This window comes from Cucurbita pepo, chromosome 3 (assembly GCF_057944985.1).
Source record: "Cucurbita pepo subsp. pepo isolate OVF chromosome 3, ASM5794498v1, whole genome shotgun sequence".
Taxonomy (NCBI): domain Eukaryota; kingdom Viridiplantae; phylum Streptophyta; class Magnoliopsida; order Cucurbitales; family Cucurbitaceae; genus Cucurbita; species Cucurbita pepo.
Window position 1 is genome coordinate 15,895,041 of NC_141800.1, and position 16,524 is coordinate 15,911,564.

General features: G+C 37.5%; 3 protein-coding genes and 1 non-coding gene across 7 annotated transcripts; 1 reads left to right on the forward strand and 3 right to left on the reverse strand.

The window, feature by feature from the left end:
• Positions 1–3,109: 3,109 nt before the first annotated feature.
• On the reverse strand, positions 3,110–3,183 carry TRNAT-AGU (transfer RNA threonine (anticodon AGU)). Its single transcript has one exon. It is a non-coding gene; the product is annotated as a tRNA-Thr (tRNA).
• An 800-nt stretch (positions 3,184–3,983) lies between these two features.
• LOC111790123 (uncharacterized) lies at positions 3,984–9,024 on the reverse strand. 2 transcript variants are annotated; one of them, XM_023670949.2, is made up of 6 exons: positions 8,318–9,024; positions 7,536–7,747; positions 6,307–6,583; positions 6,148–6,233; positions 5,979–6,070; positions 3,984–4,082 (listed from the first exon to the last, which is right to left on the reverse strand). In XM_023670949.2, the coding sequence occupies exons 1-6, from the start codon at positions 8,693–8,695 to the stop codon at positions 4,078–4,080; spliced, it is 1,050 nt and encodes a 349-aa protein (XP_023526717.2). In that variant the 5' UTR covers positions 8,696–9,024; the 3' UTR covers positions 3,984–4,077. The 2 variants fall into 2 exon arrangements, with proteins under 2 accessions (XP_023526717.2, XP_023526716.2); XM_023670948.2 differs by having other exon boundaries at positions 3,984–5,506; positions 8,318–9,023.
• Positions 9,025–10,443: 1,419 nt separating this feature from the next.
• Positions 10,444–11,879, forward strand: LOC111790125 (uncharacterized). Its single transcript, XM_023670951.2, has 3 exons — positions 10,444–10,512; positions 10,592–10,676; positions 10,762–11,879. The coding sequence occupies exons 1-3, from the start codon at positions 10,495–10,497 to the stop codon at positions 11,601–11,603; spliced, it is 945 nt and encodes a 314-aa protein (XP_023526719.2). The 5' UTR covers positions 10,444–10,494; the 3' UTR covers positions 11,604–11,879.
• Positions 11,880–12,054: 175 nt separating this feature from the next.
• Positions 12,055–16,060, reverse strand: LOC111790124 (putative polygalacturonase). Of its 3 annotated transcripts, XM_023670950.2 has the most exons (7): positions 15,791–16,060; positions 15,556–15,681; positions 14,609–14,935; positions 14,405–14,525; positions 14,137–14,311; positions 13,993–14,063; positions 12,055–13,092 (listed from the first exon to the last, which is right to left on the reverse strand). In XM_023670950.2, the coding sequence occupies exons 2-7, from the start codon at positions 15,568–15,570 to the stop codon at positions 12,419–12,421; spliced, it is 1,383 nt and encodes a 460-aa protein (XP_023526718.1). In that variant the 5' UTR covers positions 15,571–15,681; positions 15,791–16,060; the 3' UTR covers positions 12,055–12,418. The 3 variants fall into 3 exon arrangements, with proteins under 3 accessions (XP_023526718.1, XP_086978619.1, XP_086978618.1); XM_087122493.1 differs by lacking the exon at positions 15,791–16,060 and having other exon boundaries at positions 15,556–15,775; XM_087122492.1 differs by lacking the exons at positions 15,556–15,681; positions 15,791–16,060 and adding an exon at positions 15,200–15,495.
• Between the last annotated feature and the right edge of the window lie 464 nt (positions 16,061–16,524).

Consider the following 16,524-nt stretch of genomic DNA (forward strand, 5'->3'; position numbering starts at 1 on the left):
CACGGCTCAAGTCTACTGTTAGTAGATATTGTTTGAGCCTACGGCTAATAAATATGGTTTTCGTTACATTTTCCTTCAAAGTTTTTAAAACGTGTCTGCTACGGAGAGAGCAAAATTACAATCAGAATAGAACGATCATAAACGTCCCAATTAAGATAAGCGTCATCTCCAAGTTTCGATGGCCACCTAAAAGGAAGCATCTTTGACGTATGAGAGTATTCTTTCTTCTTTTCGTCTTTAGTCAACATCTATCTACCATATGATATAGATAAACTCCAACAAACTCGCTTTTACGATTTTATCCGTTCAAAGAGAATCTGTCTTCGTTAAAAGTATTAAAATTGTATATTTTTATAGTTATGTCATGTCATTGTTTAGAGTTCAGATGTGATGGTTGTTTAAGTGAAATCAAAATTTAGTTGAATTATACTCAAGTTGATTTCTTTTTTTCATCTTTTTTCTGTTTCCAGATATTAGAATATATGCTCCGTCCTCCACTTATTTTTTTTGACTCGACCCCACAGAAAATGAGACATGTTTATTGTTATCTTTGACTTACGTAACTCTCGAAACTTTCTAGCTCGTAAAAATATAATACAATTGTCTTTAGACCCAATTCTTACTAAAATAACTTGAAATGAATTCGATCGTGTTTCTTATTCTTACGTTCTCGATTTTAATCCTCGTAATTTCGAGATAAATTAGGGTTTATAGAGTGTTACCCACGTAATTTTTTGTAATTATTATTATTATTTTTTTAATTATTATTAGTTCAAGTTCCTAGGAATATGCTAAATGATTGATAAAAGCAACAGTAATTCATATAATCTCTTGAAAATATAAATAAATAATAAATAAAAAAAACACTTTTTTTTAATCCATTTTTATATTAATAAATGTTAAAAGTTAACAATAAAATTTGTTCAATAAAACTTTCTAAATTCTAAATAAATAAATCCTTAAATTATTTATTTATTTAATTTAATAAATTTTGGTTAAAAAATATGATATAAATTTTAAAAATTAGAGACGTTTTATTAATTACCATTTTAATTTAAAATTTAATTAAAAAAATGAAGATTTGTGCTTTTGAGAAGAGAAGGCCACGCGCGGGCGCGAGTATTAAAGAAAGTGGGAGCCGCGTGCAGTGCTTTTAGTTGGATTTCAGGTGATTAGGACAACTTTGCCACGTGGCAACTAATGCAACTTTGACTAAATTCCAAATCCTCTTTTTCACTTACTTCATATCAAAATTTACCCACTTTGCATTTTCCACGTGGCAACGTTCTTTTCACATTGCTTCAGCGGAATCTTTTTCAACCGACACCTAGCTTACCGAATCAGTTGCGACACGGATGAGAATGCATTCTCTGAAAGATAGGGTCGAGTCTGATACATCAAACGTCTACTCAATATCCTTATACGAGTCCACAATCACCACACGAGATGAACCTGAGTTTAGTGAATTGAAGTTGGTCTTAGGTGTAATAGGACTCACAGTTACTGCGCGGGATCGTATGATGAATAATTGTATGGTTAGAAAGAGAAATATCCGTCGAGGTACAACAACGTATTAGACCTGAATATGTTTATTGATCGTCCCACATGTAGAAATAGTAATATAATAAAATGAATTATCGGTTTATAAAAAATAATTATAATGATTTAATTAAATTATGAGTTTAGTTTGTTGGAATTAAAAAAATTAATGGAATGTTACAATTAAATTATTAATATTTGAAGATGACACGTGGGACGATCTAATTCGGTGAGATAGGGGCCCACAATAACACGGAAAAGAAAAGTGGGCCGAAGTGGAACTATTTGGGCTGGGCTCCGCCGTCTTACATCACTGTTAGGCCCACTTCCAAGGCACGTGCGCCCACAACGCGGTCGTGTCTATTAAACTTTTAAGTCGGTGCATCTGGGCGGGCCCAAAATGCAATTATCATATAAAAAAGGGCCATTTATTTATTTATTCGAGTAAAAGGGCAAAATGACAATTTAGTACTTTTCTTTTTGCATCACAGCCGTCCATTTGGAGAGGGATCTGGAGGTGCTTTAAAGCCCACGTCAACAAAAGAACCCTACGTGTGAACGTGAGCTTTTTTTTCTTTTTGGGACTTTCTTGGGTTCATCCATATCCATATCCATATCCATATATACCTTATCATTAAATAAAATTTTTAAAATATCCCGAATAAAAATGTTTCAACAATATCTTTAAATTTTCAACCGTTTCGGGTCGTTAGAGTAAATTGTGTTATAACAATTTTGTAAAGTATATTAGTGGTGTAGCTAATAGGTTGACGTCGAGTGCGACAACGTTCAAAATTTTGAATATGGTCACAAATTCATTCTCAAAAGCTTGTGTTCTAGTTAAATGACTGAATAGGTTTGACTATCGATATTAAATATGTAGTCTTACTCGAACTAGCAAAGCTTCAATCCACGTGAGCTAGATGACTCAGGTCTTATCTTTATTGGGACGTGGGCCATAATTCACATGGGGTAAATTTATAACTCTTTTCACCTTTTTCCTCCATTATTACCGGTCGTGGCTTGTGGGTCTTGTCAGTGCTCCTAGTTTTGGTACTTATTTTGTTATTATCTTGTTTATGAGAAATATGTTAGGAATAACGGTCCTCTACATTGATGTGATAGTTTATATCGAGTATAAGCTCTCATGGGTTTGGTTTTGATTTCACCAAAGTATCTTGTACCAATTGAGATAGTGAGATAGTTCGATCTCCTCTTGAACTAATGTGGGGATCTCACAATCCACTCTCCTTCAAGACCTAACGTCTTCGCTGGCATTCGGGTTTACTCTCCAACCAACGTGGGATGATACGAGAGAAAAATGAGGGAAGAAATTGAGGAAATTGAGGAGAAGAGGCATGATTGGGTTGCCATGCACTCTCCTCCTCTAAGTTGCAAACATCAAGAGGGGATTTGGGGAATCTTCATGAATCATGAGAGTGTTTGTGATAATTCCATGCATTACCCTCCAACTCAATTATTAATCTAATTTATTCGTGTGGGCTTGGGCCTCACCAAATGGAACTATAATAATAAAAAGGTAGGATAAAAAAATGAACAGATAAAGACTTGCTCTCGTTGAGAGTCGAACTCAAGACCTCCCGCTTACTAAACGGGTGCTCTAACCAACTGAGCTACGAGAGCGACATGTTAAGAGAGTAAATTATATACTTATATATCTATATTGTTTTGTAGCAACAATGACATTTTTTATCTTATAATTTCAATTAGGTTATGAAATATGTAAATATTTGATCAATTAGATTAGGATCCATTTTGGTGCATTTTTAGATTTTTTTTTTCTGGAAGTTTAGTGATTTGAACCTTCAGCGTTTTAGAGTTTATGATATTTATATTAGCTATGTTCGTATGAATACTTTTGATAAAAAAAAAAAAAAAAAAAAAAAAAAAAAAAAAAAAAAAAAAATTAATTCTACGATATGACTTATTTAAACTACAAAAATAAAATTTTAACAAATACTACTTGTGGTTCGTTCTATTCATGAATAAATATAGTCTTATCGAATAGAGATTTGTGTATACTTATAAAGAGAGAGAAATATAGAATAAAAGCTAATGTCAATTCCACCATGTTAGCCTTATCAAATAGTTTGTTCATAAAGGGCACCCAACTTTCCCTACATTCATTCTATTTCAATATCCACATATTTGAAATCAACGTGCATCCTTTTTATTATATTTGGATGAGGTTGTTTTCTTTTTTTAGAAAGAAGAAATTCACAATTTATTCATAAAAAAAAAAGGAGAAAAGTCCATGAATCGTTTTAAGAACTTGATCTCAACCTTTCATAAATAAATAAATAAATAAATAAATAAATAAATAAATGCAAGATGATAGGGTTTGCCCAACCACGAACATCGTTACCTTTTGGACGTAGAACAATGTAGTTTCACAATGCGTTTGATTGAAGATTGGGGAGGGGAGGTGGATTGACAATTCGTCACGAAATACTGAATTCTCTTTCGAGTATGACAGTTCCAAAAGATGACCTTTATTACTTGAGATATATAGGAAAATCAACCTACGAACACAAACGCAAACACACAAACACAAAAGAGAGTGATACCACAACCTCTTAGATAAAATAAAGTAAAGTCTCTATTTCAAACTAAGGTTGCATTTGACATGCCATTTTGAGAAAAGGAAGATTTTAAGCAGAGCACTTAAACATGCTGGAAGAAAGGTAGACAAGCAAGTTCTCTAATAAAAGCACATGAAATGATGCTTTATAACAATTTTAAAAGCCTGTTAAACACACACAATCAAATGCAACCAAATATACAATTCAGCTCACATGGACAAGTATTCAAATCGGAATTATCCACACATGGTACAGCCCAGATTCAACATGGCTCACATTCAACCTAAATTGGAAGTCCAAACCTCCTACACCCTACACTAACTTGAAATATCAATCTCAAACCTGGTGGGCCATTGTTAAGTTCCAAACTCCTACACATGACACCATGACAATGATGCAAAAGTCTATTTGTTTAGATATCACTACTTTTGAAACTTTGAAGGGGGCAAAGTTCAACATATCTATAAAGGAATCACAGCTAGGAAAGAAAGTGAACTAATATGACAATACAGAATAAACATGCTGCCTAACAGTAGGTCAAATCATATGAAGCAGATTAGATGTATTGCAAAACAGAGATTTAAAGCAGAGCAGCAATTACATTACCACATGAACTGTTAAATACTCTGTTAATGCAGCAAAGATTGTAGTTAACATACTAGATATACTTTTCATCATTATAATGGAGCCAGTGAAAGTTACAAATCTAACCCACAATTTAAAGTTAAAAAAAGAAAAAAGAAAAAAGAAAAAAGAAAAAAAAAAGAATGGAGGTGTTGTTCTTGACAGCAGTTTCTCCACTGTCCACAACCACCCATATTCCGAATCATCACTCATTTCTCAACACATGGAAGAATAGACTAATACCATAGGGGATTGACGTTCCCAGAATAACAACTATCCTAAAGCCAATCCCCATTTCAACCGCAATGTTACTATCAACATCATTCTCCCTGTACAAAACCCTTTATATGGTCAAGTAGAAATTCAAAAAAGAAAAAGAAAAAGAAAAAAAAACCCTCAAAGATGCCATATAAACTTTCACAACATTCAGGAGAAGAGAGTTTCTTTGGACTTAAATCCCCTCACATTAATCCTTCCTTATCATCTCCCGAATGAGCTATGAGATGAGAAAAATCTGTAATCAGGATGGTTCACGTTTAATAACCTAAGCCAGTTTTCAGCATCTTGCCACAAAGATTGAGCCTTCGAACATTCCTCGGTACCAGTTGAATTCCAAAAAGGAAGTTTGAACTTATAGGAAGCAAGTCCAAATATTGGCAACTGCAGTTTGAGAGGGCAATCCGCAGTGTACACCTCTCTAACTCTTGGCCATTGGAATTGCAAACCATCAGACCTGATGCCTGCTCCAAAACACACGCCATGATTGCCCGTTTGATAATGTTCTTCTTATGAACGTCTTTCTTATAAAAGCAATTTATGAAAATCTTAATAGCACAAGCCAATGGTAGACTATGACTTTATTACAAAATAGGCATATTGCAGCTTTTCCTAAGAAATAAACACTATCCTAAAAGGGTTTTCTGCAACAATATTACCAAAAATTCAATTCTTCATTTTTTTTCCTTTATTGAAAAATACTCGAGACTTCTAGTCACAGCAGATGTTTTTCCATAATACAGTTACTAAAGGTGATAAAAAAAATATAATAATACTTAACTAGTTGAATGTAGCCATTGATATCAATTCTACTGAAAAGCAATACATTCTGATTTTAAACTAAACAGAACAAAAGGCACGCAGAACATAAAATAGCACAAAGAATGGCTTGATAACATATATATTTATATGCATAAGAAAACGAGGAGGAAATACCTTGCAATGCTGTTGACAGATTGTGGAAGGTCAAGAAACAAGCATCAAGACTTTGTAGAGTTGGACCCGTGGGAATCCGATAAATGGGATACCTTCAAAGAACAAATAACTATGTCAGATTGAAAGATTGGATCATAATAACATGTAATCCAGAGGAGACAAAACATACCATGCCACAGAAATCCAACTGGAAGGAGATAAATCACAGCTCCTATATGTCTTTAATTCAGGAAAACGGGATGCAAGGATAGTGATCTGTTGAATGCAAGTTAATGTTAGTTAAAATGAAGAGGGAGGGTGTAATAAAGCCAAATAAAAACACGCCAACCTTATCGGTTAATGGTTCGCGACAAAATGGTGGATCACGCTCCATGTATTCAAATACAAGCTGACCATGATGGTAGCAAGAGTCACTTTCATCACTCGATGACTCGGCAGAAGGTGTATTCATTTGAAGAGCTCTCTGTGACCCTGAAATACTTGAGTCCTGAATACACTCATCCTGAAGATTGGCCTTGGTTTTTTTTTCTGCCCCACAATTACTGCTTCCATCACTACTTGTTTCCTTTGAAGACTCAGCATCACTATCTGTACCACGCCTTCTACTACAAAACATAATATAAAATAACAAATTCACTAACCACTCCCGTGTACCCAATTGCAGACAAACTTAATGTAAATAGCACCCATAATATACCGATTGACGATTCCCGGAAAACCTATGACATTGCCACGTTTACCAGCTCAAAAAACAATAACACCATTACCATATTAATAAATCTATAATGCAAATATAATTTAGAATAAGGCATTTTTTATATAAATGACATAATCTAGAAAATATGAATGGCTAATAAGGAAAAGTATTCATGGATGAAGCTCAATAAGAAAGACAAAAGGATAGTGAAATGATTAACAGAAAAATAGGTTAGTGCTAAGAGAAATGATGACGACATCTTAAGACATACAACAGATACCTTATCAAGCACAAATGATGCTAATCACATATATTGTGAAAAAAAAAAGGAAATTTTGTGGGAAAGAGAGGAAAACAAACAGGCAACACAGCCAAGCATATGCATATACTGTTAACCCCAAAGTATGTGTTCAACAAGGAAGCAACCATATACGAAGTGTGATATATGATATAAACAATTTCCCAAGATAAAAAGGCACTCAACCTTTCCCCATTTCAACCCAATTGAAGATCCAAAGGCAATAACACCCTTGCAAACTAAATATTAAAAAGATCTACATATTGCACGATCCTGGACAATATTAATTGAAGCTAGCATCCCTAATAATGTAATCCAATCAACTGTCATCAGAATGAAGCTAGCATTCCTATTAATGTAATCTAAGCAAATCCTGATATCTCAAACAAAATAATAGTCAGGGACAATTTTATTATTTCTAAAAAAACCACATAGATGCAACTTATCAAATTTAATACACTGAAAAACATCTCAGGCCATGAAACTAGAAGGAAAGTTAACAAAATATGTTGCAAGAACTGAATAGAAATAAGAACATGGTGTTATATGGATAATTTCTCACCTTAGGGCAGAGGACTTTGATGGATAGATATAGAGTTGAATGCCGGACAGATATGGAACATAGTACTGTACTACTGAGTCACTACCATTTAACAATAGAGGTATACCAGCTCCGTATGCACTCCATTCCTTGTAAGATTCCCAAAGATCCCCGAGCACAAAACAAGGAGGTGCCTCTGAGACTTCACGAGTTCTCCATCCCTTCAGCCTCGTCTGTTGAGGGCCGAAAAGGCCAATTATAGGAGTAATTTAATGATTTGAAAAATTGTAAGTAAAGTCAGGTTCTAAAGAAAAGCAACTTAGGTAGAATCCGTATACAACTTCTTAATCGATATCACAGTGAAGCAAAAAATATGGAAATTAAAAGAAGAAACTAACACTAAAGTTATAGTGACCACAAAGACAATGTAGAAGCACAAAAGGGACGAGGGAGGGGCCTTAAGAATAATAGAAAAGAAATCTATTAAAAAAAAAAAAAAACCAAGAGAATTAACATAAAACGAAGGGAAGATTCCAACATCTTCCTCACGATTAACCAACTTAACCATAACATCTCTTGGACCTAATAAATGCAAGAACCGTGATCAATTGCTCTCTACAAACATAACAGTAGTTCATACAAACAAATGTCGATTTCCATCACAATGCGGTACTTATTAAGTCCAGCAAGCAAATTCAAAACTCCACGTCTAACAATTAACCTAAAAAACCAAAGCAGAAACATGATTAAAAAAAAAAAAAAAAAAAAAAAAAAAAGACTAGCTTGAGCCATCGAATGATTACCTTCGGAATACAATGAGCCAAAACAAGGGGAGTAGTGTACTCCAAGAAGCGATCCAAATTAGTAGAATCAGCAAGTCCACGATCCGAAACAGAACAATCAGAGCGAGTGGACCAAGAACGACACTCATCAAACTCACTCCTCTTCTCCAAGTCATCGATCCTAGCAGAAGCAGCCGCCACAGCGTCCTTAGAATCCAAAGCGCTCTGCTTCTGCTGCTGTTGCTGCTGTTGCTGCTGTTGCTGCTGCTGTTGTTGCTGTTGTTGCTGTTGCTGCTGCTGCTGCTGCTGCTGCTGCAAACGACGCCGCATCGCAGGGGGATGATAGAAACGATTCTCGCCACGGATTCGGGCAATCGAAACCCCACCAGAGACTGACATTGTAACAAAGTACAGAAAGAATCAAAGAATCAAAGAAACAAACAGCAAAAACGAGACAGAGAAAAGGTCTAGGGTACGTATAAACAGTGATGAAGAAGAAGAAGAAGAAGAAGAAGAAGGAGAAACTAGGGTTTTGCGAAATGCAGTGGGAGAAGGAAGGGGGAAGGGGGAAGATAACTAACAGAGGGGTTTGTTAAGGTAAAAAATTAGCCCTATTTTTTGGAATTAGAGAGAAGGAAGGAAAGGGGATTGGTTGGATTAGAAGCGGGGAAGAGATTTTTAGGTCCAGACGCTAGACCTTTCCTTCTTCTTCCACTGCGTAATGCCTCTGGGGTATCTCCCCCCCCCCCTCAAATTACTCTTTTCTCCTCCAATCTTCTAATGGGCCGCACTGCCCCCACCTTCCCTCTAATGGGCCTCACTGCCCACCTGCCCTCTAATGGGCCGCACTGACCCATCTACCCTCTAATGGGCCGGACTACCCCCACCTTCCCTCTAATGGGCCGCACTGCCCACGTGCCCTCCAATTATATTCATATTTATATTTATATTTACACGGATAAGGATAAGGATAAAAATTAAATAATGAGTTATAGCTCAAATATTTATATTATTTTATTATATTTAAACTAATTTCCTCTTTGACTAACACAAGCAAGCAAAGCTTCAAAGTTAAGGCTTCTTTAATTTATTTTAAAATAAATTAAATATCGATATTAACATTTAATTTAAATCTAAAAAAATAGGGTAACATAAAATTGTACCTTTTATATATTATAATATACTCCTACGTTCTTATCTCTCTCTCTCTCTCTCTCTCTCTATATATATATATATATATATAATAGTGTTAGTACGAGTTTCTAACCGTCTTAAACTTTCAATTTTATTTGTGTCAATTATTGCTGAGAAGTCCGATCGTATTAAATAGAAAATTGAAAGTTCATGAATTTAATACAATGCAACAGCTCAAGCCCACCTCTAATAGATATTGTCCTTTTTTAGCTATCCCTCAATTTTTAAAACGGATTTGCTAGGGAAAAGTTTCCACACCCTTATAAAGAATGAGTCGTTCCCTTCTCCAGTTGACGTAAGATCTCACAATTTACCCTCCTTTGAAGCCAGCATTCTCGTTGGTACTTGTTTCTCGCTCCATCGATGTGAGATCTCACCCGCAGTTTTGATAAAAGAATTATTGTTGATATTGGACATTTCTACCTCTAAGTAGGCGTAACAATGCTTGTGAATAGATTAGAACAATTCTTTGATTATATATACGAATTTCCCCAACATAAGCATTGGCATCTTCGAATCAATTAAAGAAAAGACACTTTTGAATAATTAGCTTTTCGGTCAACGACTAAGTGATAAGAGAAGTTGTTCTTATCTAATAGTTGTACCATTTCATACGTTTAGATGAAAACCAACTGAACTTGATTGCTTCAAACGTGTCAAGCTAAACGTAACACGTGCGAGTCGGGCTTGTGCAAGCTAGCTAGCAATGGATGGTTGCTTGAGATGTTAGCTAGCAAGAGGTCGTTAAAGAGATAGACATAGATAATGTGTAGAAATGGATAGGTAAGAATGAACCATCTTTTCGACTTGGACTCGCCATGCATGCAGAAACACCTTCTTCGTATTCTTTCCAGAATGGTCGGTTTGGGATTCCTTCCATGTCCCACACCCTTTTAAATATTCGGAGCTCTCTTCTCTTTTTATTTCGCACTCTCAATTCCGATTCTTCGTTTATAATCAATCTCTCTGTCTCGCCTGCTTCTTTTCCCTTCACACGCCCACTAATGGTTCCAGAGCTCGAGGTATTCTTATTCTTGTTCTTGTTCTTATTTCGATATACATTTCCATTATGGGTTTTGAGGGTGCTTGGATTTTATGCAGCAACCGAAGGTTACCGAGATAAAGATCCGCATCGATTGTAATGGGTGCGTTCAGAAGATCAAGAAAGCATTGTACGGAATCAATGGTGAGGCAAACAAAAAAGAGAGTTTTTTTTTTTGTTCTTTCTTTCTTGTTGTTCTTGATCGGTTTTTTTTCGTGTTCGTTTGCAGGTATTTACGATATCAACATAGACATTCCCGAGCAAAAGCTGACGATCATCGGATGGGCTGATCCCGAGATAATCATGAAGGCCATTAAGAAAACCAGGAAGACGGCCACCATTTGTTCCGATGCTGAAGCGGATGCTGGTGGGCAACCACCGGATTATATGCTGGCCGGGGGCGGCGAACAACCCAATTATTCACCAAATCAAGGCCTTCCCCAGACGTATGACATGGCCATGGTCGGTGAGGCACAACAATATGATCAAACCAACGCCCAACAAGAGCCACAGCAGCCTTATGGGTCATATGAACCCGGAGGACAGGTTCAAGACAACACCCACCAGCAGCCACAGGAGTATGGCTATGTCCAGCAATATACAACAGAACCCGGCCATGACATCTCCCACCAGCAGCCACCGGAATACGGCCAACCGTCCGACCACAACCACATGGCTAACCAGCCACCTGATTACAGCCAAGGAGGTCACCACCAGCAACCACCAGAGCAAAGCTACGGCCAAGTAGTCCACCATCACCAACCACACAACTCTAGCCACAACTACCATCACAGCATCCCACAAGGGGCAATGTCGCAGCCAGCGACCGTGATACACTGCTACAACACATACAAACCATCATCATACGTTACACAGTATGTCCGGCCACCGACATGCCACAGACCCTCGTCACGTACCTCTGAATACATACCTCAACGGCCAACCACCCATTACAGCCAAAGAACAGAACATTACAATGAAGACTATTACAACACAGGAACAAGCAGTTACAACGGAAATATCACGTCGATTTTCAGCGACGAGAATCCAAACGCCTGCAATCTAATGTAAAGATAGATGAACAAGCAAGGGAAAACGAATGAGATTCCCAACGTCGAAGTGCTGGAAGAATCAGATCCCAAAATTCTCACCTTTTTGGTGATAGGTAGATCGAAAACCGGGTGAAGAACATTCTCGTAAAGGCGACATGGGGAATAATCATGTAAAGTTTAAACAATTTTTAAGGCTAGAACAGCTGACAGAAGTTTACAGAACCAAATTCAGCAGCCATTTTGATAAACAAAAGCTCATGTAATGACTGAATCAAACAGAACCCAGAATCCGAAACCGATATCTCAAATGGAAAACATCATAATACAATGAAAAAACAGAGCTAAGAATCAAACCCAGTGAAGTATCAGATTCCAAGACTAGTTTAGTGCAGGCAATAAGAACATGTGAAGAACATGTGAAGAACAGTGGAAGACAGAGACAACTTAATTTACTTAAACAAGCAGCAGAGTGTTACCAAGATCCCTTTATTCCAATCACTTGGCTCCACATGAATTGCTTTTCACATCAACTAGAGTATTATCCTTTCAGCCCTTCACAACAAATGAACAATTTACAGTGAACATACAAATGCACCAAGCTCTTAATGGGGGAATAATAATTTAAAGAAGCAACACGAACGATACCGAACGACCTGTAAAATCACTACCAAAAATTTCCTTACACGTGAATGAAGAAATTGAACTCTGTACAAATAAATCAGCAGACTGCAACATGTGGTTTTTTATTTGAAAGAATCTGGCTCGACTTGGAAAAGGAAATGGTTGAAAGTTTTGAAATATATATTTGTTGAACCATGGATCGAAAGGGTTTTTTCACAAAACAGCAGTTTTTCGAGCTGAATTCAGAAGAGGAGAAGCAGCTGAGGAAGAAATTGAATATGGATGACTGAGATCAGAACAGGGCGGCGGGATTACAGAGTCCGAAAAGCCAGAAACGTCTGAACAGATCCAAGAACTCGAAGAAGATGAACTGATTAAGAATGTAATATTTGATAAATAGATTGAAGTGAAGGGAGATTCCGGAATCCCAGAAAAGTTTCCAGCAATTTTAATGTTTGAGCCTCTCACATTCTGCAAGGTTATGTCCTGCACGATTGGAAGAGCGTTAGGATCGAACTCATCGTCCGGGTGTAACCCGAAGTGACCAGAGGCACTGAACGCCGTGGATATGTTTTCCATTTCAACGTCGGAAACGACTATTCCTTTAATGTAACCTCCTCGTCCCTTGGTGGTTCGAAATTGAATGGCAGTGGATGAGTTGTGGAGTTGCACATGCTCCACAAGAACATTAGAGATTCCACCAGACATCTCACTACCAAAGGCAATGGAAGAACCTGAAGAGGACTGAAGGTGGACCCTTCTAATGTGTATGTTTTTAGATGGTCTGCCATAGGCGATACCATACTGATCCCAACCACTCTTCAAGGCAATGGCATCATATCCTGTGGCGATGTTGCTGCCCTCAATGCATACATGATCAGAGGAATCTGGAAACATCAATCAAACTTTGTTTAGAAAAGAATATACCTTCACTTTATTGATTAGAAACGAGAATGAATGAATCACGTAATTCTTGGATTGATGATCATTAATGGAATTCGTGTAACGTATGTCTAAATTTTCATCCCACGATATATCCATTTGATCATGATGGCATCCCACTACGTGTTATAAACCCCCAACAGAATCCTACTTTCTAAATATGATCCAACCGCTAGCAGATATTGTCTTCGGGCTTCCCCTCAAGGTTTTAAAATGTGTATGCTAGAGAAAGGTTTTCACACCCTTATAAAGAATGTTTCGTTCCCTTCTTCAACCGATGTGGGATCTCACAATCCACCCCCTTTGAGGCCCAACGTCCTCACTAGCACTCGTTACCTCTCCAATCGATGTGGGACCCTCCCCCTAATCCACACTCCTTCGGGGCTAAGCGTCCTTGCTAGCACACCGCCTCATGTCCACCCTTTTCGAGGCTCAGCCTCCTTGCTGACACATCGCCTGGTGTCTGACTCTGATATCATTTGTAACAACCCAAGCCCACTGCTAGCAAATATTGTCCTCTTTGGGCTTTCACTTCCCTCAAGGTTTTTAAACGCGTCAGCTAGAGAGGTTTCCACACCCTTATAAAGCATGCTTTGTTCCCTTCTCACAATATCACCATAATAGATCTCAGACGTGAAATATAGGAACTTGGTGTATTGGGACTTTATTAGAAGACGTTGGTTTTCTTAGAGCACTGTGTGGTGTGTCGGTGTGTATGTGCGCGTGGGAACGAGAGGCAAATGGAGAGATTCTCAATGGTACTCACACCATTCAGCCAGAGAGAGAGAGCCATCAACAGTAGTCACACAAAATGACCATAAAGACGCTGAAAAAACGCTACAAACCTGGGACTATTCCGACCGTGTGGGGAGATTCCGAAGGTGCAGAGACAGAGATGTTGTAAATATAGACGTTACTACACACGAAAAACTTATATCAATCAGCATATAGACATATAAAAAGGTTGAATCCTAGTTGTTATAGCATACCTGCAATAGACTGGATGAATGTTATATGCAGGAGTATTCAAAAAAGTGAGGTTTGAAACTACGATATATTTAGAATCCTCGAATTCGACAAGGTGAGGGCGGCTGTAGTTTAAGGAATGAGAGCTGAACCAATTCCACCAAACTAAACCCTGTCCATCAATGACCCCATCATCACCTAGAACATCGAAAATCAACATAATAATACTCGTTCAGAGAACTGCATTTCCGTAAACTAGATTCTAAATCGAGGGTTCGAAGAACAACAAACCTGTTATCACAACATCTTGTAAATTGTAACCATTTATCAAGCTCCGATATCGTTTCCCGGGAACTTCGATACCTCTACCATATGAAGGTAAAGGATTGACAAGCTCCCAATGGGAAGGATTCTGTTTAAGAGAAGATCAATGTGTTTCAAAACAACAGCTTGTATGAACATCTCAATTTGTTTCATACATGAAGAAGAACATACCTGAGAGCCAAGAATCACAGCACCTTTTTCCAAGAACAGGGTCAGGTGGCTAGTAAGATTAATGCTTCCAGTGAGCCATTTCCCAGGTGGAACATAAAGCTGAGCTCCACCCTTATCAGCAAAGGATTTGAGATAGAAAATGGCATTTTGGAAAGCAATGGTATTGAGAGTTTTTCCATCTCCAACCGCGCCAAACTCCAAGATCGACACACTGTGTGGTCTTGGATCTAATGTTGGTTTAGAATCGCACTGTCCGACGAGCTCGAGCTCTTCACCGACTATCTTCGTAGCATTGCTCAATTGTAGCAACAACAACAGCAATGCCACCTAAATTAAGAACCAAAAGAAACTTAAGGGCAGCACCATGAATTGATCAAATCAACCAATTACAATGAAAAGTAAGCATTTGTGCATTGAGATAAACGTTTACAAATCCCCAAACTTCCAGATTCAAGCAGAGAGCAGACGAAAAGATGAAGAGATTGATGCTACTTATTGCAAATTACTAAAAAAAAACACCAACACAAGAAGAAAAGCAGATCAGAACAAGATTGAAGCCTCAAATTCAGAAATCAATAGCATGAAACTAACAAAATGCAGAAGAACATCAAATCTGGGAATTGAAACCTGCCAGGAAATCAACATCAAGGGGAAATGTTAAAAGAGAGAGAGAAAAGTAGAACAGAGGAAGAGAAGGAATACAAATCACGAAAAGTCAAAAAGGGTTCCTGGACCATCTGCAAAGAATCATAAATAACAGAGCAAAAAAGCAAGAACCCGAGGCAAATTGATGCAGGGAGACAATGAAAACAAGGGTAAGAACAAAAAAACGAAAAGGGTTTCTCCAGAAATCATCAGAAAATAGCATATGGGTGCATAAGATTCAAGAAGTGTGTGAATTAAAAAAGGGGGAAAAAAAAAACCCAGATAAAAAGAAACGTACTTACTAGCATCCTCCTCATTGGTCAAAGCCAGAGACGACAATGACCAAAAAGAAAAGAAAACGAGATGCAAACTCCAAAACACCGCCGGAGATGGGGGAAACAGCGGCGGAATCGGCGAGGAAGAGGAAGCTGTAGCCGGAAAACGCAAAGAGAAAAGAAAGTGAGATAGAGATGGGAAATGGGTATTGGATTATAAGCATTGATGATATAAATGCAGACCCAAAACGAAAGAACTTACAAAAGGAAGGAATGAGCGAGCGAGAGAGCGGGAGCAGGCGAGGACGGTATAGGATTAAAAGAAGAAAAGGGAAGTTGGGGCGAACAAATTGTGGGTTGTTATTTGGTTTTTTGAGCTTGGAGAAGGGGAATTTTTTATTAATAAAGGTATTAATTGGGGATTACCCTGTGTTTTGAACATGATTAATAACGTTTGTCGCCGACAAAATTGTTTGAAACGGCCCTCCATTAGAGGAAGATCGAGAATGAATTGTGTCCCTTTGTACTCAAATTTCAGGCTTTCCACGCTCCATTCCCACATAATCTATTAACCTAATCGTTATGACTCGGTGGAACCAACGAACCATACGAGCCAGCCGGTTAGACGTTGTGAGGGTAGAGGGTTCGTAACAATTGCTTGGCTTCATTAATGAATATACATTGAAAACAATCTAAAAGCAAGTAGGACATAACCTACTTAGAAACAATTGACAATTAGTCGTATCTCCCTATAGTATATCTTAGAGCATTTTAGCCCTGACAAGTATAGATATGATATTAGTGACCGGTCATACACACCCGTAATAAAAGCAAGTAAACGATATGTTAATCGAACGTATGAAAATGATTAAAAGGGATATTGGATATGCAATCATAGGCAACACATTTTGGACAAGTAGGATCATAACAAACGATTAAAAGAGACAATAATTCAAACATTAATTAAACGATATGTTAATTGAACGTATGAAAACG

Coding starts and splice junctions, on each gene's coding strand:
- LOC111790123 (XM_023670948.2), bottom strand. CDS start 8,695: ATGTCAGTCTCTGGTGGGGTTTCGATTGCCCGAATCCGTGGCGAGAAT. Junction 7,748..8,317: donor TGGCTCATTGTATTCCGAAG/GTAATCATTCGA, acceptor GGCCCTCAACAG/ACGAGGCTGAAGGGATGGAG. Junction 6,234..6,306: donor GCGAACCATTAACCGATAAG/GTTGGCGTGTTT, acceptor TGCATTCAACAG/ATCACTATCCTTGCATCCCG.
- LOC111790125 (XM_023670951.2), top strand. Junction 10,677..10,761: donor AGCATTGTACGGAATCAATG/GTGAGGCAAACA, acceptor GTTCGTTTGCAG/GTATTTACGATATCAACATA.
- LOC111790124 (XM_087122492.1), bottom strand. CDS start 15,253: ATGTTGATTTCCTGGCAGGTTTCAATTCCCAGATTTGATGTTCTTCTG. Junction 14,526..14,608: donor CTGTGATTCTTGGCTCTCAG/GTATGTTCTTCT, acceptor TCTCTTAAACAG/AATCCTTCCCATTGGGAGCT. Junction 13,093..13,992: donor CACGGTCGGAATAGTCCCAG/GTTTGTAGCGTT, acceptor TGATGTTTCCAG/ATTCCTCTGATCATGTATGC.